Source organism: Schistosoma haematobium, chromosome 7 (genome assembly GCF_000699445.3).
Source record: "Schistosoma haematobium chromosome 7, whole genome shotgun sequence".
NCBI lineage: Eukaryota > Metazoa > Platyhelminthes > Trematoda > Strigeidida > Schistosomatidae > Schistosoma > Schistosoma haematobium.
This window is the reverse complement of record NC_067202.1, coordinates 16,590,880-16,616,441: the sequence shown is the minus strand read 5'-3', so window position 1 is coordinate 16,616,441 and position 25,562 is coordinate 16,590,880. Positions and strand designations below refer to the sequence as shown.

At 36.0% G+C, this 25,562-nt stretch overlaps 1 protein-coding gene across 1 annotated transcript in view; it reads right to left on the bottom strand.

The window, feature by feature from the left end:
• Positions 1 to 15,128, bottom strand: part of TNS1_1 (Tensin 1) — a 37,208-nt gene extending 22,080 nt beyond the window's left edge. The window contains exon 1 of the mRNA XM_051218118.1: positions 14,671 to 15,128. Coding sequence (XP_051064554.1) covers positions 14,671 to 14,790 — 120 coding nt within the window. The 5' untranslated portion in view covers positions 14,791 to 15,128. The remainder of the gene's footprint in view (positions 1 to 14,670) is intronic.
• Positions 15,129 to 25,562: the final 10,434 nt, after the last annotated feature.

Genomic DNA, 25,562 nt, shown 5'->3' with positions numbered 1-25,562 from the left:
AAAATCTTCAATACCAACGTCAAGGCAGTTCTACTGTATGGAGCTGAAACTTGGAGAACTACAACAACCATAATCAAGAAGGTACAAGTATTTATAAATAGCTGTTTTCGCAAGATACTCAACATCCATTGGTCGGATACCATCAGCAATAGCATTCTGTGGGAGAGAACAAATCAGCTTCCAGCTGAAGAAGATATTAGGAAAAGACGATGGAAATGGATAGGACATGCATTACGTAAATCGTCAAACTGCATCACAAGACAAGCCCTACCTTGGAATTGTGAAGGGAAGCGGAAAAGAGGAAGGCTTAAGAACACATTGCGTCGGATAATAAAAGCAGATATGAAAAGGATGAATTACAACTGGACGGAGCTGGAAAGGATTGCCCAGGACAGGGTTGGATGGAGAATGCTGGTGAGCGACCTATGCTCCTTTACAAAACGTAACAGGCGTAAGTAAGTAAGTATTATTATTCTCATTCATCATAATTATGTGAATATTGTACAGTTGATTGATTACTGAACGGGTACAATTTTTCACGTTTTTTTTTTGTTTTAATGTCGATCAAATTTAATTGATCAATGTTTGAAATGTGATCATTAGTTTAATTGGCTGAACATTATGATCAATGATTGGAGATGATGGAAATTAAACTTTATAATGACATACATTATGTATTATTTGGTATTTATGGTGGGCAATGTACTTCCCTAATTACGTCTGTTACACCTTTTATATCATGATCTGTTGACCAAAAGTCTCCAAGCTCTCTTTTCTAAATGTTTTCAAGTGCTACTCATTCTTCTGATGTCTGCCTTATTAGATAATCGTATAGTTAGTTTCGTAACCTATGACGTTACCACTAAACTCCTAGGTGGGAGACTGATTTATTTATTTAAAGATATTAACATTTGGTACAAGAAGGCACCAATCAGATATGCGCCACATAAATCATTCGATTTGTGTGAGGGTTGAGATACTATCCGGTTGCCCAAACCAAAGTAGGTGGTTTACTTGGGGAGCCACACTCGGAGTCTTCAACCTGAAGGTCAGTTCCACAACGCAGTGGAGAAACTTTGATAGATGCAGTTGGATGATGGCTGGTCATCAATAATTGGTCCATACGCCATTTATTCACTCACGATCCTGGAGGCCATGTGTACCATTAGTTTGGAATGAGGGTCATCGAAGTGTCCTGGGTGGACCCTCCGTGTCCAACAATCCGGTTAAGGATCCTGCCAGACATTCGCTTTTTATTGTCTTAATTTCGTAAACAAGAATAATGCTGCGAGAAGGCAGTGATTAAGACCTTTTCTGTCAGTGGTTATATACACGTAGTCATGTGATAGCATTTGGAGTGGGAGAGAGGACTTTGTCCACCCTCGGCTGTACCAGGGCATTTGGGAGACTGACATTATATGAGACAGAGATACAATTGATTGACCACTGATAACATTGCAAGTTGATCGATAGAATTAGATTGACAATAAAAGGCTAGACTTTAGTGAAGGCCCGTAGTTTGATTTTGTCTGACTATAAATATTGAGTAACGCTTGACTAAAATGGAGTTGGCTTCCCAGGCATCTTCGATACGTGTCATTTTGCTTTTCTCTGTTTCATTCGCTTCATATACAAAATATATGTATTCACAAATCAATTCTCGTTATTCGACTTATTTAATTCCGTTATTGGATAACGTGATTTAAGTCGACTATTATACACGAGAATAGGCGATGAAGTCAGATCCACGAGCCACTAAAATGGTGAGCCTTTCAACGAATATCGTCGAGCTAAATGAGGACAAAATCAAACTACGGGCCTCCACTAAAAGACAAACACAAACGGTTAATCAACTATAATTATCTCAATCCAACAGAATATCAGGCGGTGTTTGAAAAAGTCAATAGTGACATCTTAGGCTCTTTAATTGGCATACTGTTCGATACATCAAAAGAAACCAGTTCCTGATGATTACAGGTACCGTATGCTAATATGTGTCCGTTAGCACAATAAGCAAATTTTCAAAAGATTTTTTGTCAGGCATCTCTTATCACTTAACATGTTAATGATTAGTTGTATAATTCATGATGTTCCAAAATGATACTCATTTAAAGTTACTAGGTTGATCATAAATTTGTCCACCTCATACCTTTTACAGAAACGTTTCATAATCGAGGGATCCTTAACATCTATTAATTTATTTCATAGATATGTTGGACCTTTGGTCATGCGTAAGAACTCTTAATCTGTAGACTACTAAGTCGACATCCAATGGTTATACTGTTGAACTTCAATCGATTCATGATGTTGCTCAACCTTTCATTCATTGTCAGTAGTGGATAACTGTCTCCATCCAACACAGATTAGACTACTCTAGTTATTGTTTCTCACTAAAACTCTAGGAAACTCATCTTAAAGCTAGTCACTTGTGAGCACATGATTCGTATCAGAATAGGGGGTGTTTTGTGAAGAACGTAGTTGAATTCATGAGTCGATTATGTATTTTTATGACTGTAGATAATATCGATTATTTGAAAGGCTTTGTATCTCAGTGTTCATTAAAAACTATCACATTAAATGGTTGAAAAATTATAATCATAAGGGTATACCAAAAACTATATCCATAAACTATGTCTGATCGTCTAATTATCTCTAACGACGATTTTTCTATTTGAGTGAATAGAACTAAAATCCTGAGATTACATCACAAAATAATCAATAAATCATTGATGTATATCTCTATTGAATAATTAAACTAACTAGTTAGTAACTGAAATGTGACATCAATTCATTTAATTGAAGTATGTTAATGATTGGAAACCTCCCTAATTGGGAGGTAACTAATAATAACAAACATGATTTAGACTTGGCCAGAATGCGACGTTTTGATTTACATTTTGTCTTCATTTACGACTAGATGACATCGTTTCTACCACAAACAATGTTGTTGGTACGAGGAGTCACCGAAGGAAATTTCAACAGACTACTGATTGAAGATTTTTTTTTAATAGAAAGACTCTGGAAAAAGTGATCACAGAACAAACTGAGCGCTCGCTCGCTCGCTCGCGAGAGAGAGAGACAAAGAGGGTGATGTGTATGCAAAAGTTCGACATGAGAAATTCCATACCAAACTGACTTTATGAAAATGTAACTGAAAGGAAAAAAACGAAAAAAAACAGAAAAAAAGAAGAAAAAAGAAGAAGAAAAAACACCTTCATGATAGTGTTTTTCAAGTTCGACATTTACAGAAAGATGGTAGACGACACTATGTGAATCGTAGAAAACGTAAAAAAGGAAAAAAAAAAAGAGGAAACTATAACCGTTTAAATTCTATAGTTTATTTATATAAAAATGCATTGAATCTTTGTATTGATGTACATTGAATAATGATATAGATTTAAAGTGTGACATTTAAATGAGGGGGGGGGATGGATGGGTGTTGGAAATGATTTGTGTATGCATGTGTGTGTGTGTGCATGGGGTATTTAAAAGGACACATTTAGATTAGTTAACTATGGAATGAATGTCATTTATTGATAAAGATTGTTAAATTTTTACATTATATATTTGGAATAAATAAGTTTATCGGAAAAAAAGGGGGGAGTTATGTGGAGATATTAGTAACTGTGTCCACTAGTGACTGGCTCGAAGTTCTAGTGAGAAGTCGTAACCAATAGAGTTTAACTGGGTCTGTAGTGAGATGGTAACTTATTGCTAGACAATGGTAGACAGTGGCGGAAATTTGTGGATTGGTTGATGTTAGACATTAATAATGTTGGATGCCGGCTTAGTGGTCTAGAGGTTAAGCGTTCATGTGCAGAACCGAAGGTCTTGAGTTAATAATCCCGTGAGCGGGGTAGTGGTTGTGTACTGCTGAGGAATCTTATACTATGACAAAACGGCCGTCTAGTGCTTTGACGTTATCCATGATGGTCTAGCTTTAATTGACTCATGAATTGAATGATTAAATTAATAAACTTATACTAAAATGGGTTTATCTTTCAACATTTTCATGAATTTTGTCTGGGTAAGTGTTGAAAAGCATAATGAAGCAAACAGGGTTTTTTTCATTATTGTTTGGATTCTTTGTAAGAATTCGACTCAAGATCTTCATAATACCTTTTGCGGACGGATATTTGACTCCAGTTATATCATATGTTGATCTTTATGGAGTTATTGAAATATACATGACGTCTATCTTTATCGACTTGAATTATGTTAATGAATAATGGGATTAAATAAGTCAAATTTGAGAATGGATGTTTGAATATGTACATTACATTCACTCATTGATTTGACCAGGCAACTAGGGAGATGAAACAAAGAGGGAAGAATGAAGGAGATTGAAAAAGCGAAAAGAAGAGAACGGAACCGAAGGTGTAAGCCAACTCGACTTAAAGAAGCGTGAATTCATATTTATAGTCAGATAAAATTACGTTATAAATATATGTTGAGTAAGATAAGAAATACATATACATATTCTTACATAAAACAGTCAAGGTTGACAAGAGAATGTTTACTAGACCGTAGCTGCTACCTTGACGTGGTGGTCGGGTTTGCTTATCGTGTTGACGCAACCGAGCTATATTGGCTGGAAAATATGTTCCTGTAGGTTCTACCATGCCAGGCAAGTCGATTGGAGAACGGTAAGACTAAAAGCAGCAACTCAAGGTCTGAGGGTGAAGTAATACTGCTGACGGTAGAGGGGTGTAACAGCAGTAAGGTGTTTCCCTCCAACAACCAGCATCTGCAGCGATACTGCCTTCTCATAGGGAAGGAAGGGGTTAGAAAAGGTCGACCCTAAAAATGTCACGCCTCACCTTGCCTCACGGATTCCCATCTCCGGCGGTAAGACCCTTTGAAGAACGGAGCTAACAAGTTGAAAACCTCCCATTAAATGCCTTACGCGACCGGCCTCAAGCAGTTCTCCCTTGGGATCTGCGGTCACGCTCCTAGGTCGTTAAGATCAACATTAATCCACCTTCTGTTTCCTCAAAAAATACCTTTCCACTTTGTGGGCAGCCGGGAAACGATATCAGCCCTCATACCCATAACAGCACACGAGAGAATAATTGACAAAGTCAAAATGTAGCTTGAGAAGAATGGATAAGACCATTTGTCCAGAATCTAGAATAAGCTATATGGGTTTAGCATAACAACCGACAATACATACCCTCATCCTAATGACGTCGAGAAATGGTGACAGGCATGAGAAAAATGAACAAAAACTGGTTAGACCTGGAAAGGAAAGCCAGGACAGAGTGGGTTGGAGAATGGTGGTCCGCGGCCTATGCTCCATCGGGAGTAAAAAAGGTAGGTAAGTAAGTAATAATGGATAAGTATAGGGTTAGGTATTAATGAATATTTTTGTATATAAATATATGAACTATCTAATTCTAATTCTAAATAAAAACAGGTATATTGGATTTAGGGGTTAAATACTGAATATTTGAGTGTAATTCTTAATGAAGCTTTCACTATGATAGTTATTCGTGGTTATTTCATATAATTATGCTATTGTAGAGTGGTTCAGTATGAAGGATTGAAGGCATAGATCTTTTTAAAACATGGAAGCACTAGACGGCTGTCTCGTTCTTGTACGAAACTTCACAACAGTGCTCATTCACGACCCCATATGCGAGAGTTGAACCAGGAACCTTCGGTCTCGCACGCGAACGCCTAGCCTCCAGACCGGTGAGCCGGCATGCCTTCCAGTACTTCCAGGTTTTCTATGATAATCCAACTTCAATGGATTCATGAATTCAACGAATAAACTACTACAATCTTCACAAACCTCGTCTATCATCTTTAACCAATTTATTTACTCTTGACTTGTTCATGTGTCTTTATCGATTGAATTCGATCAGATAATATTCTTCAGAGAGAGAGAAAAAAAACTCGAATAAAACTCATCCAAGAAATCTACAACATCGTTCAATTACAAGTTCCGGAGAGGCTCTGATTTATGGACGAGCCAATCAGAGGCGTTTTAGAGATTTCAAGGTTACAGCGCCAACTTCAGTGTTTAATGCTAATGTACAATCGGTTCACAGGGAGTTTTGTACAAAATGCGATAATTGAGTGACTATAACAAATAAAACGACGAAACTATAATTTGTGGACGAATCAATCAGGTATAAGATAATAGATCTCGGATTTTAACGCGAAACCCTTTCATCCATTTGGCTAAATAGAGTTTTGGCATTATAGCTGATGTCGGTTCGTGATGAAAACCCCATATATAATTCCTAACTAAGGCAAATTACGACAATTATTACGAACTGGATAATAAAAGCACCAGTAACACTGGTTGCAGCCAGGTACTACACTACATACGGATGACTGGAGAGCGTACAGACTCCTACATAGGCTTGGTTATGTGTATAGTGTCGTTATCCACAAGTAGCATTTTGTATACTCAACAACCGGAGTGCACATAAACAATATTGAAGCTATGTGGTCGAGGCTGAAAGAGTATTTGAGACTTTATCATGGCTCCGGAGGCTGACTATTCTGTAGCCGCCGTATGGATGATTTCCTCTACTGCATACATTACGATTTTAGAACCTCTGAACCTCTTTCTAACTTTGACAAGTTTTTGAACCACGTGTAAGAAGTGTATGCAATTTATTTCCTTGGTTTTGTATAACTTCTTTTTACTCTATACTGACTGTTTGCTGATTGGCTAATATTTCCCAAGGTCACTTAAAATTCGTTCAAAGGTCATCGATAAATAAGAGCCTCGCCAAAGTTCCTTCTGTTACCAACGTGATCTAGTTTGAATGAAATGTCTATTCAAAGTCATTTTTATCTATATTCATAAGTAGTATAGTAAAAAATTAACTGTTATATAGGATAATCACTGATAGAGAATGAATGAATGAATGAATGAATGAAAAAAAGACTTAGTTACATAACAGCTGTCCCAGTTACATTAACAACATGAATTCCTTGTGTGCACATAGAACAAAAAAAAGTTGTGTATATTTAAATTTGTTACTATGCCTTAATTAATTAAGCAACAACAACAGAAAAGAAGTGTTGTGTACATCATATCATTAATTGTAAAGGTTGAAATTAACCAGTTGTTGCTATTTAAAATTGAATTTCAATTAAAGATGCATAGTGATTAGCAATGAAATCTAGAATGTATGTTTCATTTAATACGATTTAAGTCAAACGATATCGAGTAAATTTCACCTCTTCAACTCATTGCACAAGTAAATGACTATCAAGACTCAATTGATAAGTGGCGTATGAATCTATTGTCGGTTACCCACCACCATGTAACTACTTCTTCTAACGCTGTTCCACAATCTTGCGGGTAAGACCTTCAAGTCGAAGGCTCTAAGGGTTTCCTACCAAGAAAACTACCCACTTTGGTCTGGGCACCCTGGTTTGTGTGGTGCATGAATATCCGGTGCCCCTTTGTACCAATATTTATGTGTTCAAAATTACATAGTTACTTGATAGAATAGAAAAACCATACTCTAACACTTCATTTGCAGAATGTTCATTCATTTTTTCAGACTTCATTGTTCCCGTATTTCCATACCAATTACTTACTGTTCCCATTCCTTCCTCCTTGATCTACTCAACATTCTGCTTCCAGACATTCTATTCCTCAATAGTTTTATATACTACTTATGTGAACATAAGTAGCACACACCATATAATATGAATAATTTTTTGTTACTGATTTTTACAGATCAATGATTGCCCAAATATTGATTTTACAAAATAAATTGATCTATAAAATGTCAACCAAATCAGGATTGAAAACATGATACATAGAGAAAATTGTACATAAGTCAATTCATATCTCTAAAGGGATTAATTTTTTTGGACAAAATGACGATCATTATCTTTTTACTCACTAACTGAATCATATCATAGTTACTATGGTAAATAACTCCGCCTGGAGTCCCTCCGGTGGCTACTGCCGGTTCCAAGCGCGGATAAAGGAGGAGGGTCGGGCATGGGGTTAGCGACCCCATCCCATAGAAAACTAACTCGCTAAAAAAACGCTAACCAGAAAAAATTATTCAAACCTTTTAAATTATTCATTTACTATAGTAAATGAAGTATCTGGGACCAATCTTGAATAAAGTTGTGGATATTCATTGTAGTATTTGTCTAACTAAAAAAATATCTAAGAAAAGATGGATGGTAGCTTGCAGTGGGATATAGCATTCATGTTTCATCTTATTTGGAATCTGTCAACTGTGTGTATCTACATTCCGAAGTTGATGTTCAACCCAGGACTCGAACTCAGTACCATTCATTCCAAATACCATCACATTATTCACTTAGCTACTAAATCTCATTGATGTTTATGACTGTAAATGATCAGTCTCATATTGACATATGTATATATCTTGTGTGGATTGCCTTGATATTCTCATAATTCACAAGCATTCTAAGCAGAGATGAATAATGGCTAATAGTGGAATTCAGTTTGATGCGCGTTTCATCCTATTTGCAACTCTTCAGTTAGATTCGAGTCCCAAAGTGAACATCAACTCTGAGATACAAGTACATCCAGCTGATACCTTAAGTCAAAGTTGTTATACATAAAACATATCAGTTTATTCAATAGTTCGGTCTTTTTCTTCTATATGGTAGAACATTCTTGTTAAGATTCGAAATTGTTTAATGCTATTCATGTTTATGTAGTAAAGCATACCAGCTAATTAACCGACAAACATATAAAAGCGAATTATGTAATTAAACCAATTAAGCAACCAGTCAATCTTGAATACGTTTACATTGTCAAGAATGTTAGATTAATTAATTAATTGATCGATCGATTGATCGATTGATTGATTGATCGACTGACTGATTGATCGATTGATTGATTAAGTAAAGGAACGAGTGAAAAAGGTGGGTAAGGATTGAACATTTTCTTATTATGTTTCATGATTGATGACAATGATAAACAATAAGCTCAGATAAAAAACAAGTTATAAGAGTCGAATTGATAAGTCGATCTAAGTTAAATCACCATTGAAAACTGGACGGCCATTTTGTTGTAGTATGCGGCTCCTCAACTGTGCACATCCTGTATTGAGTAGAAGTGTTATAACTTGTGGCATTATGTCTTATTAATATATATAACGTAATGATACCGCCAAAAAGAGAACAGGAATTATTGACCGGACCAATGACATATAAAACTATACGAGAAGTCTAGAGTCTCTATCGCTCTTTCTTTCGATCTAGTCCTGTCTGTTGAGTCCAGGTCACCAATCTCGGCCTCCATGATATGAATTATGTATTTCAAACACACTGAGTTTATTTACAAACCAAACAGATCACATCGTACCACAAAATAGAAAATACACATTTGTACAAGATCAAGCCAAAAGTATCTGTGAATGGGGGAGACTGTAATTAATTGACTGAACATAACTGAAGAACGGTGAATCGTGTTATAATGATCTGTGAATCAAAATACAGCTTAGAATAAGAGAAATATGAATCTACGTAATATAGTTACTCAATAGTCATACTATAAGAAAAATATATGTAGTATTAGTCCAGAAACGAATCCAAATAGTTACCATTCATTATTCTTGTCAGGATATAACACGTCCTAGTATAGAGCTCCTCAACATTGTGCATCCGCGCACGAGACCGAAGGTTTTGTATTGGAGTCCCGTGTGTGGTACTGTGGATGCGTACTATTAAGGAGTCCAATACTAGGATGAAATAGCCATCGAATTCTTTCAGGATTTCAACGGTGATTCAAGCTTAGATCGATTCATGAATTCAACAATTGAAATTACTACAATCTCTATAACACCCCATTCTCATAAAAACAAATTAATCATGCTAAACTTTAATTGAATAATCTCTTCATTTTAAATGGTTCATTAGCTCAATGGTTATGTACCTTTTACTCACTACTGATTACATTTCAAGCCGAGAATCGGAGTCAGGCATCAAAAGAATGAATAGAAACTAGAAAGAACTAGGAAAGATTATTGAGAACAACGTTGGATAGTGAATTCTGATGGGTGGCCTTTTCTTTTCCACAATGAGTAACAGACATAAGTAAGTAAATAAGTTAAGTTTATTATGTTTTGAATCATTATGATCAGACATTACAGAAGAATTTTCTACTTCAACTTGGAGATAATATTGACCCATATATGAACTAAATCTTTTTCACTACAATTCGGTCTGGGCACCCGGGCAGTATTACAGCCCACACACTCACAAATATAGTGTGGCTTATATCTATTTGGTGCCCTCTTGTACCAATATTTATATATTCAAATAAAATATAAAATAAAAGATGATGCAACTATGATGTTAAAATGATCATATGATTACTGAAGTCTTTCGACAAGTAGTCTGTATACAAACTGAATGTATTCGACAGAAGAAGCTTGATATACCTCGTGGAAGAGAATAGTAGAATTAACTGTCTTCACATTCGTATTGAAGATTGTGACTTTGAGATTGGTTGAGTTGCATATGTTGATCAGCTTTAGGAATGCGGCCGTCGCTTAGCCAATCCTCGCCTTTACGTCTGCATCCAATCCTTCTTGTTCATCGGTGATACACCATAAGTATGTGAAAGATTCCACTACTTCCAGAGCTTCTCCATTAAGTGTGATTGATTTAGTGTTCTCCATGTTGTATTTGAGGATCTTACCTTTTCTTTTGTGTGTGTTAAGGCCAACCAATGCAGAGGTTGTTGCTACACTAGTTGTCTTCATCTGCATTTGTTGGTGTGTATGGGATAGAAAGGCCAGATAATCTGCAAATTTCAAATCATCTGGTTTCATCCAAACTGTTCACTTTATTTTGGGCATCTCGTCAGATAAGAAGGTCTTCATAAAGCAGCCAACCACCAGAAGAAAGAGAAAGAAGGGGAGTAAGCAGCCTTTTCTGACACCTGTCCTTACTTGGAATGCATCTTTCAGCTGTCCTCCATGCACGACTTTGCACTGTAGTCCATCGTATGAGTTCCGGACAATTTTTACGGTCAGGTGTCAGTGTTGGAGAAGTTCCCATAATGTCCTCCTGTCCACACTGTCAAACGCCTTCTCATAGTCAATAAACTTGATGTATAGTGACGAGTTCTATTCAACTGATTGTTCAACAATGATCCGTAGTGTCGCGGTTTGATCTGTTCACGACCGATTCTCACAGAATCCGTCCTGGGCGTCTACTGCGTCTTTTATCCGGTTTAGCAACAATAATCCTGTAAACAGTTTATTATGGCCTACATAATTCTAGTAACCAAATCCACTGAAAGCTTAGGAAGATCTAGACATAAGACAGTGACATCAAAGAATCATGTTTGAAAATCGTTATTCAGTTTAACATTATTACGGCATCAAATGATCTATTATTTCGTGGACCATCAATAAAGTTTTCCTTCTTTGATTGCCTAACCTTTGTTTTATATTTTAACTGAAATCGGTTTACATCTGTTAGTGATTGACATGATCTTCAGATAAAAAATGTTATCAATATTTTATTGATTATCATACAGAAACTAGTCAACTAAGGTTTCAGGCACAAACTATTAGATTTTAACTTAAGATGAAACTGAACAGTAGCTAAAACTGATACCTAAGACGTCCTATTTGGAACTTATCCGATGAATATGCCTTTCACTCAAGTTCTTGTCGACACTCAAATTCAAAATCATCTTAAGATTCAAATAACCCTTACAAATGAATTGAAATCTACAACTTTGTGTAAATTAGAGACTGTCTGGACTTAGTAACTAAGTGGATAACGTGATGATATTTAGAGTGAGAGTATTGTAGTTAGGTCTTGATGTAAAACGATCAACAATACTGTGCTGATACATCCAGCTGACGAGTTCAAAATAAGACGAAATTCACGTCATGAATTCCATTGCTGGCCCCTATCTGACTCCATTTATGAATTTGATAAAGTTTAATGATAGATCTTTAGCAATGCGAGCACAGAATACAACGCGCGATAGAGTGAATTCCTTTTATTTCACCTACACCAAAATCTTCCAAATATGGTAGACAGAATGATATCAGTCGTAACAAACTTAAATTTGTCATAACAATGGTGATAATAATGGTAATAATTGCTGAAGAAGCTAAGAGAAGTACTTGGATAAGTAAACTGATAACATGTCAGATGTTCTATTTAAATGCTGAGACAAGTTCTAATAACCACAAATTATAAATAACATGTCAATCTTAATCATATTTTTGTTCGTAAATGCTATATATACTCGATTAATTCACGGACATATAAATATTGATACAAAGGGGTACCAATTACATATGCGTCATACAAGTCACTTGATTCATGCGTGGGCTGTGATACTGCCCGAGTACCTAGACCGAAGCAAGTGGTTTACTTAGGAGGCCATACCCTGAGCCTTCGACTTAAAGATCTGATCCACAAGGCAGTGAAGCAAGGTCAATAGATGCAGTTCCATGGTAGCCAGTGACCAACAATTGGTTCATACGCCAAATGTTCCTTCAGGATCCTGGATCCAATGTGTACCATTGATTTGGAATGAGGGTTATTCAACTCCCTTAGGTGGACCCTCCGCGTCCACCAACCCGATTTAGGGTCCTGCCGGACATTCGTTTTTCGTCCTCCTAAGTTCGTAAATAACAGTAATGCCTCGAGAAAACAGTTAGTAGGACTTCTCTAGTGATGGCTGTATGCACGTAGCCATATGAGAGCATTTGTAGAAGTTGAGCATGTAGGGCCAGCAAAATGTCACTAAGCCCTAGCCAAATCATCCGGCAGTTGGGCCATTGAATATCGGGCAAATCATCGATCCTCGTCAAGGTCAAGGACAACCAACGTGCATCAGTTAATCGGATGCCATGGACTGGCCCATGCGGCAGTGGTCCTACTTTCTCTTGTGTCTACTTTAACTAATATATTTCTGTAATAACGTCCTCTGTGTTGTACAGTCTTCAAAGCATCTATGGTACCTTGATACTTCAATGGGGTAGTCCACATAAGGTGCTGACCACGAGGTGTGACTTCGACGTTAGCTAGTTTTTCACACCGTTCCCGTCAAATTCGAATAGGTCTTTAATCATTTCAACATAGATCATCTACGTTGGTGATTTACAAGCTAACTCTCCCTACTCTCGACTGTACCAGAGCATTTGTGATATGGAAAGTACATAATAATTAATTCTTCTTTTTTCACGAAAATTATATTTTTTAAAAACCTTCTATATTTGTATCTACACAACAACCAACCGTATGAAACAATCAAATTACATGAAATGAAATGAATTCACTTAATCCTACAATGTTCATTGTTCATGCTTAGTAGACATTTACCAAAAGAATTGATTACATAATAAGTTTTTTGTTGTTGTTGTTGTTGTTGATGATGATGATTGAATAGAGTAAAAAAGCTGATGATAATCTAAATGAATCTATTCATATAAATAACTCTTATTCTATATGGAAAACGGATAGGTGTCTGAGAATATTGATTAGAATTATTGATTTCATTAAACACGAAATGAACATAGGAAGATTGATGATACAGTAGAGTGTTCATTTTATTAAAATATGGTGTAATATTAACCTGATCAGAGTCTTAATACGGGACTCTCTAATGAATGTACACCCACAACCCATAATCTCAAGGGATCGAACTTAGGACAGTCAGTTTTGTGTTGAACGGTTTCACCTCTAGACCACTGAGTTGTTATCTAGTAGTGCACATGTCTAAATTCAATCAATTCACCGTATTGTTTAACTATCTTAAAACTAACTATGGTGAATACCTGTCTCATTCCCGACAGAAGGTCTTGGGTTTGATGCTCTGTGATTGTGTACTGTCACTGAGATGTCTAGCACTGGAACAATACAATTGTCTAGTGCTACAGGTTTTCATTGTCGATTTATCTAAGATAAATTTATGACTGATAGTATGAAAATAGGATTTTGTAAATGTTAAAAAAAGACTTCAGTTTTGAAGACCAATGGTGTCTAAATTAATAATCAAACAAAATAAAAGTTGAAATATAGATTTGGAATGTCAATCAGTCACATGATTTGGAGTCAACCAGGCATCTTTAGTGTTTTGAATGGATAATGATACAGTTCACATGAAGGTATATTAGATCCAGTCATCAATAGAATGAAATATACATTCTAAATCCTTACACTGTTCATTCAAAATGATTAATATTCACAATATGAAACTTGAAATAGTCTATTACATATGTAGTTTAACCAACTTAATCAAAATTGATGGAGAAACTCTGGAAGATGTGGAATCTTTCATGTACCATTGATGAACGAAGAGGATCTGATGCAGACGTAAAGACGAGAATTTGTAATGCAAGGACCACATTTATACAGTTGAAGAGCATAGACAATTAAAAACAATCGTCTGTTAATCAATATGAAAGTCAAAATCTTCTATATGAACGTCAAAATAGTTCGAAAAGAGAATGGTGGTGTGTAGCCTATTCTTTTCCACGTGGAGATTTTAGAAATTTCACTGGTTGAAATCATGAGTCAATTGAAGCTAGACCACCATGGAAAACCTGAAAGCACTAGACGGCCGTTTCGTCCTAGTATGAGACTCCTCAGCAGTGTGCATCCACGACCGGCATTCAACGATGTTAATATATATTCTTTTCAAAAACAATAATAATCAGTATATCATTTACTTACTTCATGTATTTCACGTTTATAATTTGATCTTTTCTGTGTTGATTTTAATTTACATGTATAGCAACAACTAGTTTTACAATGATCCGGATCACTTATTGATTGTTTATTCCGTTTAGGCATATGTTTATCAATAGTATTATAGATTATTATTATTATTACTTTACTTGATTGAAACTATCATAACATAAAGGCAAATATAGATTTAAAAGAAAAATTTTTAAAAAAACATTTCTCCGATCAATTTCAAAGAAAAAAACAATCATGGTATGACGTAATCTATAGTTTCCATGTTCAATCATCAATGTTTCATATCACGAATAGCATAGATACAATTTTGTTGTTGTTGTTGTTGCTGTGATGGGAAATATTCTATCTAATTAATCGATTATATTCCATATAATTTGAGGAATAAAAATGAAATATGTTAGATAAATCAATGAAAAACATTTGAGCTCAACAGTATTTCAGTTTGTTTGTTTGTTTTACTATGACATAAACATTTTACAGATGAAACAAGATTGTTGTTAAGATTAATTCATGATTATAGTATGATAAATAAATGAACATTTGTTACTATGCTGATATATATATTTATATAAATCTATAATCCAATAAGCTGAAAAGAATATGAAAATAGGATTGGTGCGTGTTTATTTTGTTTGTTTTTTTTTCTTGTTTTTTTTCTTTTTTTTTGTGTGTTTTTTCGATAACCTTGAAATCGAATAGCTATTCCCGCTTTTTGTTCAAGGTCATATGAAACAATTTTCTATAACCAATCAGTGTTTAATGATGGAGAAAATCATGAATAGTCAGGCAAAACTAGACAGTGGACTAGTAATCATAATGATAATAATTCACATGCAAATCTAGTTGCAACAAGGTTGTTTCTATCTTCTCTTGTTTTTGTTGTGTTTTTTTTTTGTTGGCTCCTGGAAACAAAATGTGGTTGATTTAAACATTGAATATTTTGCATAACTAAAATGTAAAATGAAATGGTTAGTCTGTTGTTTGGTTGTTTGTTTGTTTGTTTTAGATGGAGCCAAACATAATAATAGATATTCATGAAATATGATCCATAAAAAGTGGGTTTTGTGAAGATTGTAGTATTTTAATAGTTGAATTCGCCACGGAATACCTGGAAGTACTAGATGGTCATTTCGTCCTAGTATGTAATTCTTCAACAATGTGCATCCACAATCTCGCATGCAAGAATCGAACCTAGGATCTTCTGTTTCATGGGAGAAACTTTAACCTTCAGAATGCTGAATTATTAAAAGGGGTATTTTGTGGATATCATAGCAATTTCATTAGTTGAAATCATGAGGTAATTGAAGTTAGACCACAATGGAATACCTGAAAGCACTGGATAGCCATCATTATGGGTCCAATGATCCAATCAAGCGATAGAGAAAACTTATGATAAAGGTGATTTATTCATTATTACTCATAAAAAAATCTAGTAATGTTTTCTGTAAGATATTCATTACAACTGGAATGTTAAAGTTTACATCATTGATTGATATTTGTTAGTTCCAGACATAAATAGTGACAAGTGTGGTTCTATCATATCGAGATGGTGGAGAAGATTTGTAGCTCAGATGGATGAGTTTGATTAGGTTTTGTTCTCTGAACTGGATAGTTTAATCGTGAAGATTTCATCGTTTTACTGAACGATACCATCACCACAAACTTCGGGTAGAAGTGAAGTGTTCGAATTGCTCCACATGTAGTTCATAGCTTGTCCTGCTGAGCCATTCTTTCCCAATGATAGTTTCTTTATCTATTTACATGATGAATATTTAAAGCATTAGCAATCAAACAATTTTTAGTTACCCTGTCACCATGTCCACCCGAAGTTTATTATCAGTATTATTGTGATTATTTTCATCATTGAGTAAAATAAGTATACATATTCGTGATTGTACAGCTTTGAAAATGAATTTACCGAAAAGAGAACACTTCACTAAACCAATGCTTCTTACCGTTCACTTCAACTTAATCATTGTCAGAAACAGACTATAGTTTCAATTCACTTAGTATTATTTGCTTATATCTTCCCACTGTTGTTTAAGATTACAACTGATCAGTCTCTTATTGGCATATGTGCATACTGTGTGTATTGCCTCGATATTGTGTTAATTCACAAGCATTCTAAACAAAGATGGATAGTGGCTAACAGTGGAACCTAGTTTGACGCGCGTTTTGTCCCATTTGTGATACATCAGTTGGATATACCTACATCCCAGACATGTTGATGTTTACTCTGGGACTCGAACTCATTACCATTCACTTCAAACACCATCGCGTTATCCACTTAGCTACTGAATCCAGACAGTCACCTCCTTATGCAATAGATTGAAATTGAAATTCGCTTGGTATTATCATCCATCTTTACTTATAAAGACTACAATTTAATTCAGATTTTCATATAAACTTATTGATTATCATAACAGTAGACAAACACTAATCAAACCAGTCGTCATCATGAATATTATGGATAAAGTCGAATATTTTTAAGATCTAGACAATGTTAATTAAGTAATTTCTTAATTATTTAATGATGTAAGTTTATCTATGAAACATCATTTATGTTACCATCATCGATAAGATCTAAATTAAAAAGAATAAAATCGATAAATAATTTGATCATCCATATTGAAAGCATAATGACAGTTGATTATTATTATTAGTCATGTATAAAATAACTCCACTTGTAACTCTTCCATAGTTACTGCTGATCTCAAGCCCGGGTAAAGGAGAAGGGTTGAGCATGAGGTTAGCCACCCCGTCCCGTAGAAAATTGACTCACCTTTTAGCGATAATTCACTGATTCCAAGCACCTCCAAGTTGTATCTTCATATTTCGGAAGTTATTTGGAAGACTAGACCGATCTCTCACATTGTACGAGCATTCCATTTATCTAATTAAATGGTTGCTCTGGTTGTCAGAATAATAATAATAGTAATTGCTTTGATGAAATCATCCATAGTATTATGTAATCTTGTAAGTAACAAGAAGAAATCTTGAAATTTATAGATTATTCTATTAATACTATCATAGGTTACGTGTGAACACGATGAGGATGAAATATTGCATTCGCTACAATAGCGCTCGCCGTAGGACTTGTCGATAGATGTTGCTGTCTATAGTAGTTGGAGAGCTTTTTTAGAATATATATATGTATATATATAGAAAGTCCCCAAATGTCGAAGTAAGGCTGGAGGTGGGTTTAGTCCGTCTTCTCTCTACAAATGCTCTCACATGGCCACGGCTATACAGCCACCAACAGGTTAGTCCAACTCACTATCTTCTCGTGGCATTACTGTTATTTACGAACTTGGGAGGACGAAAAGCGAATGTCTAGCAGGACCCTAAACCGCGTTAGTGGACACGGAGCGTCCATCTAGAGGAATTGAAATGCTCTCATTGCCAACCGGTGCTGCAAATGGTATCCAGGATCCTGAAGGAACAAATGGTGTATGAACCAATTGTTGGTCACCCGTTGCCATGGGAATGCATCTCCTGAACTTGCGCCACTGCAGCATCCATCCACCAAATGGACGGATAAATGGCTAAACCTTTTGGATATAACAAACTTTGAAGATGTTAAGGTCAACTCACATCATAAAATAATATTCCATTTATCAAGAGATGGAAGTTTTGGAAAGTTAATTACTTCCTTCCTCCTGTTACCACCAATGGAGCATAGACCACCAACCAGCATTTTCCCATTCCCTCTATTATGAGCCTTCCTTTCTACTTCTCTCCAATTGTTATTCATTCTTCTCATGTCTGTTTCCATTTCTCGGCCTAATGTGTTCTTTGATATTCCTCTCCTCCTTTGGCCTTGAGAATTCCAAGTGAGGGCTTGCTTTGCGAAGCAGTTATGTGCCTTCCTCAATATGTGTTCTATCCACTTCCACAGCTTCTTCCTGACTTCTTACTCCGCTAGAAACTGCTTTGTTCTCTCTCACAGTAATTTGTTGCTGATAGTGTCTGGCCAACGGGTCCGAAGTAGACAACTTTCAATAAATACTTGTATCTTCTGGACCATGGCTTTCGTAGTTCTTCACGTTTTCACCCCATACAGTATAACTGTCTTGACATTTGTGTTGAAAATTCTGATTTTGGTGTTGGTTGACTGACAGTTGTTTTGAATTCCAGATGTTCTTCACTTGTAAATATGCTGCTCTCGCTTTGCCAATACACGCCTTCACATCTGCATCAGATCTACCATATTCATCAATCATGCTGCTCAGATATGTAAATGTTTTTACATCTTCCAAATCTTCTCCTTCAATTGTGATTTGATTGATGCATGTTGTGTTATATCGGCGAATCTTGCTTTTCCCTTTGTGTTTGTTGAGACCTATTGTTGCTGACGCTGCTCCTACACTGAACGTCTTCCCCTACTTTTGTTGCTGCGTGTGCCATAGAAGAGCCAAATCATCTTCACAGTCTAGAACGTCTTCCTGCATTCTATTAGTCCAGCTGCATCTTATCTGTCCATTATATCCCATGCACCCACCCCCCGAAGATGTTGACTTCTTCATGATCCAATCGATCAACAGTAGAAAAAGAAAATTTAATATTGAAAAGTATCATGGTTTAAAATGAAGCTTTAACAAAAATCGAAACACACATAAAATCATTCACATTCCATATATCATCCAAATTTCATTTTGTTTCTATGCCAATTCATTCATAGATTTGTTTATATAAATCATATGATCTTAGTTGAAAACTATCACTGAGTATTACACTTGTGATTACATAACCATATTGATTCATGTGAATGATGTTTACAAATTAGATTAGGTAGAATAATTAGTGAAGAATGTCTACTGTTGATTTATGTCAACTATTTTAAATTTTATAATGGAATTTTATTCTAACAAGACAAGTATAAAGAGACAGGTATCTACCTCAGTACAATGGAAGATGGTCGCGCGATTTCGTTGAGGTCAGACATTAACACCATTTGATGTCGGCTCAGTGGTCTAGTAGGTTGAGCGTCCGTGCGCGAGACTGAAGGCCCTGGGTTGGTATCCCGCGAGCGGGATCATGGATGCGCACTGGTGAGGAGGCCCACGATAGGACGAAACTGCCGTCCAGTGCTCCTAGGTTTTCACTGATGGTCTAACATCAATCGGTTCATGATTTCACTCAAAAATATGATGGTCTGCACAACCCCTACACTGATAAAAAGAAATCCACTGATCAGATTGAAAGGCAAACATAATGATGACTGTGGAACACTTGAAATAACAATTTATTTGTCTATATTCTGAGATTCATGTGAGAAACTGTTGTAACGGGTGGACTGCAGGTTTTCATAAGCAGACTTTATATCGATCGAATCAGTGACACGTAAAACACGTAAGGATGACCTAGAATCCCGATTGGTCCCGCTTCCCTGTCTAGCCCAGCCAGTTGAGTCTAGAACGCAAGTCACAGCCTCTGAGTTATGAATCGTTATATTTCAAACATACTCTGTTTATATACTAACCAAACAGACCACATCCTACCATAAAAATAGAAAACAACATCTGTACAATATTTAACGAGTGAAATAAATAATGGCCAATAGGGAATGCCCATTTAGAGTCCAAGGACATCATTAGACTTAACATGATAATTATTGGTATATTCCTCAGCATCCTTAACAGAAACAATGACTGATAGTGTTAGATCATTCACAATTAATTGATCATTTGGTAGGTGATCTATGTCATTTATATCAGGTTCTTCTTATTATAGATCAAATCCTATCGACCAAGTTGCAATGTTGATTTGTACTACGTTGAGATAATATGTTGGTTGGAGGTAGTCGACAGGAATCCCTGAACCCAAGTTTCGTGCTATTTGGCACTCGTCAGTAAGGTGCACGTGTCATCTTGAGGGAACGGATGTTAGAGGTGAGACAAGTTTTATCAGTTCCATCGGATAATGATCATTCAATGTAATGAGTCGGTTGAAGTTTTAAGGTAATGGTTGCGAACGTAATAGTCTAGTCTAAGTGTTTACCAAAAGACATGAAAATTTTGGGTCTGATCCGTGCTGCGTTAATTAGTGTGTGTACCACTGAAGAGCTCCGTCCTAGACTCAAACAGTTTTCCAGTGTTTAGAAGTATTCAATATTTGTCAAAGGCTATTTCATGGTGTGAATAATAGTGTAGAAAGCTGAACATAAATATTTGTGGTACTACTTAAAAATCCATCTGGTGAAATCAATAAGAAAGGTATTTCAATCATCACATAACTCACCTTTATACCATCGGATGATAAATACTTTGTCATAATTGATTAGTTCTCTGTGTGTTTGAATTCAATCAACTGCTTCTCAAAAACTAGATATGTGGGTCGTTTATCAAAATCGCTTCATTGTCATATCTGAGAGAATCATTCATAATGATTTAGCAATGAAAAATATCGATTACTTATATCTTTTGTTTTGCATTATGCAATAGACTCAAGCTTATCCATTGATGCCAATAACTAGATTTACATGAAGATTAAGAGAGATCCTTAGGTTACAGTTGATTCTGGCTGCATACGCGTGGAAGAGCGGACTCTTCCCATCCTTGACGGTACCAGGGCATTTTAGGGTATGGTTGGGAGCTACCAGTTGGATCCAGAACATGCGTTTTGCCCTGTCCAAGACTTGTCAGCTGAATGTACCTGCATCTCGAAATTGTTCATTCCGGAAGTCGAACTCAGTACCGTTCGCTTCAGATGCCATCTTATTATTCACTTGGACATTATTGATCATAAGTTCATTGTTAGTCTTCAAACGCCTGAAATATTTACTCAGTAGTACGTGGTGTGTTTTTAAATCAGATCTTTCAATTAAATTTAGTGATTTAATAAACAGCCAAATCCTAATGTTCACAAACCAATTTACTTAGATACTTACACCTGTTACCGTTCTTGTGTTCACCTACCAAGAATCTCTAGCCAAATCTATTATGACCTTTCATTTCCAGTTATAATAAGGTTTCACACGTGACCTTGGTATCTACCTCTAGTTGCCGTTGCCATATGTTCTTTGGTTTGTCTCTTTACCTTTCACCTTGAAGATTTCAATTTACAACTGACCATAAATTATATCGTATCGACCCCCAGAGTCTTTTCCTAATAACCTTAACTGGAAATTGGTTTATTCTTAGTCAGAGAAGAATATTTCCGATAGTCTCTGGTCAATAGATCTGTAGTGAATTATGTAGACAATTGTTTATTTATTCATGTATTTTTTTAATGTTGTTAGTAGAGTTGTTGTCAAGGTTTCAGCAGGTCATGTAACAGTTGAAAGATTGAAGTTTAACTTCATGATGCATTTAGAAAACTGAACAAATAAGACTGACAGCTTTATGAAAATGTAAAGGACTTCAGATCTTTAGTATAATAGGAGACTGGCTAATAGTAGAATCAGAAACTTAGGTTTCGTCCGATTTGAAACTTGTTAGATGGATGTGTGATGTATGCTACTTATTTTCATAGATATAAGTAGTATGTAACATCAATCACCATTTAATCGAGTTCATAGTTTTGTAAAGGATGTCATCATTTACAGATTAAATCAGTTTAGATTGATGATGAATAGTCCTCTGAATTTCACCTTACAATCAAACCAATACTATTCGAATAGATTACTCCATCATTTGCTTAACATTATATCGTTATTGATGTATTGAGTAACAAGAACTGTGTCCTAGAAAGTTTCACTAGGGACATCAAGAATGTCTTATACCTCGTTAGGTTTACTTTACAGGGAAATTAAGAATAAATATTGTAAAAGTTACTTAATCTTAATCTAGTGTGGTGTTATCTGATTTCGATGGAGTAAATTTGGATCTGTAGTTGTCATTTCTAACTTCATTACTGTAGCCTGCTTCATGTATAAATGATCTTTTCACTTATTCCACTGATTCTTTCCAGGTAGTCTTGTTTAGAATTGGCTATGTTTTTAGGTTTTGTTGCGTTCATGTTAGACAACCGCTGAAAACCTGGGAAAACTGGACGACCATTTCGTTCTCGTATGGGACTACTCAACAGTGCGCACCCACAATTCCACACAGTGGATTCGGACCTAGGACCTCCCGACTCGTGTGCGAATGCTTAATCTCTAGACCAATGAGTCGGTATCCAACGGCGTTAATGTCTAACTCCAACCAACCCGCGATATTGCACGACCATCCTTCCGCGTATAGAATCGTCGATACGTGCTGATGAAGAGTCATAGCCTATGAAGAAATGACCATCGATTGTTTCTAAAATTCTAATGGTGGTCTAATATTGATCGATTAATAATCCCAAACAGAACTCAACAATCTCTAAAACCCTTTACTGATAATTTGTTGTCTTCGTTCTTGTAACAATATCTAGGAAGATAGTCAATTGCAAACAAGATGATTTGAGTAAAACAACTGACCAGTGCTTCATAGTTCTTTTACCTTAAGTATATCTACCATCTGGTACTTTGGATTCAATGGTTTATGGATATACCGGCTATCTTACGAAAATGGATACACCGTGAACCTTCATAAACCAATGTTACACCACAAGGAATTAAACATACATGGTTAATCATTTTAAAAATATATTGGTCTAACGGTTGGTTGAGTGTGGTCAGAGGATTTCAGTGATAATATCTCTTAAGCAGAAATTGTATTAGGCAAATTCAAATCATATAAGAACCTCTAGTTCTTTAAGATTATAGAGACGCTTTACTGATAAAATCACTATAGTACGAAGTGTTTATTAGTATTATTGGCTTGATTCAATATGATGTGTTTTGTAAAATATATAATTCTTATAATAAAGCCTGGCGCAAGACTAATAGTTCCTGGGTTCGAATCTCGCGGGGTGTGGGATCGTGGATGCGCACTGCTGAGGAGTCCCACACCAGGACGAAACGGCCGTCCAGTGCTTCTAGGTTTTTCATGGTGGTCTAGCTTCAATTGATTCATGATTTCAATCGAAAAATTTCAACAAGTTATCGCTTCTTATTTCTTGATAGATCCCTGAAGACACATGCTGAAATCTTGTAGTGATATTGAACAATCGTCTTCAATTGTGATTACGTTATAATTACGATACATGTTTAGACTTAACAGGAATCAAAGATAGTCCACCTTGTCAATTAGCGGTAGGAAGTTACATGTTAGCAGTTCAGGAATCGTCATTTGAACAATCTTTATTCTTTTCGGTGGATATTGCAAGCAACCACAATATCTTTCATTGGACTCTTTTGTAACTTGAACACCTAGAGGTCGTAACCCGATCGTTGTTACTACCTTGACGTGGTGGTCGGGCTTGCCTATCGTGATGAAGCAACCGAGCTAAATTGGCTGGAATAACCGTTCCTCAAGGTCCTACCATGTCAGACAGGTCGGTTGAAGAGCGGTAAGACTAAAAGCAACAAACCCAAGGTCCGAAGGCGAAGTCGTACTGCTGACTGTACAGAGGTGTGACAGCAATAAGGTGTTTCCTTCATACAACCAGCATGACAGCGATGCTGCCTTTCCACAAGGAGGGGTGGGGTTGGAAAAGGTCGACCCCGAAAATGCACACCTCGCCTTATCCCATAGATATCCGTCTCCGGCGGTAAGGTCTCAACAAGTACGGAGCTAACACAAAAATTACCCATAAAATGGTCGTATGTGACCGACCTCAAGCAATTGTCCCTTGAGCAATGTGGTCACACTCTCAGGTCACTAAGACCACCTCTAATCCAATTTCCTTTTCAGGTACCTCTAGATGAACCCTTCTACGGTGTCGGCAACCGGGAAGTGATAACCGCCCTAGTACCTCTAACAGCACTCTTCAAAGGTCGTAAACTTTTTACAAACACATTCGAATAGGTTATGAGACTAAATAGGCATAATGATGTGTTAAAACAAGCATAAAAAATAGATAACTTGTTGAAATATCTAAATAGTAGCGGGGGGGGACTGGTAACTCAGATATTCAAACAAACCGCGTTGCAGATTGTTTTCAACTATTTGACATTCATACTACTTATTATCTACCCAGTTGTATACAACGTGTAGATGTCTATATGCATTTAATCCTTATAATCCAATGACATAATAAAAGTTTCCCCAATTAAGCTAATAAAACGAAGAAAACAACTAAATAAAACAAAACTGGCGTCAACCACAAAAGAAAACAGTGATGAATAATGTGCAATGAATTGTAGTTTCAAGCAAATTACGGGTTAAACATTTGATTTATATGTATACGTTTTGTCAAAAGGGTTTTATGGTCTTAATGCTACTACCACCACTACTACTAACACTACTACTACTACTACTGTTACTACTACTACTACCACCACTACTACTAATACTATTACTCTACTACTGCTACTACTACTACAACTACTACTACTAGTAGTAAGAATAATAATAATAATAATAAATCACATCTGTTTAAATTGTAAATGATTGGCGTCAATTGTGTCTTGCGGCTAGTAGATGATTGACTTACAATTAAATCAGATTATATTAACCGACAATTTAGAAAAAAACTGTTCTACAATGAATACTTATAATAGTTTATAAGATATAATTGCCGATACATCAGTTTAGTAATTAAAAAGCGTGAAAGGATAATTTGCTAAAACTGTATTCTTTATAGCCGAAGTACGACAGCAGCTCCACGGAAATCAGTCTTTGTTGTCCGACCTGCGTCCAATGTGTTTCACTGATCCAAAGCACCATCAAGTTGTATCTTTTCATTTCTGCAGCAACTTGGATGATTCTCCCAGTCTTTCACATTGTACGAATATACCATGTACCTAAATTAATGGTTGCTCTGGTTGTTTGAAGGAGCATCAACCTCGTGACTTCCGAAGGAACTCGGCTTTCATTATGAGACTTGATAACTCT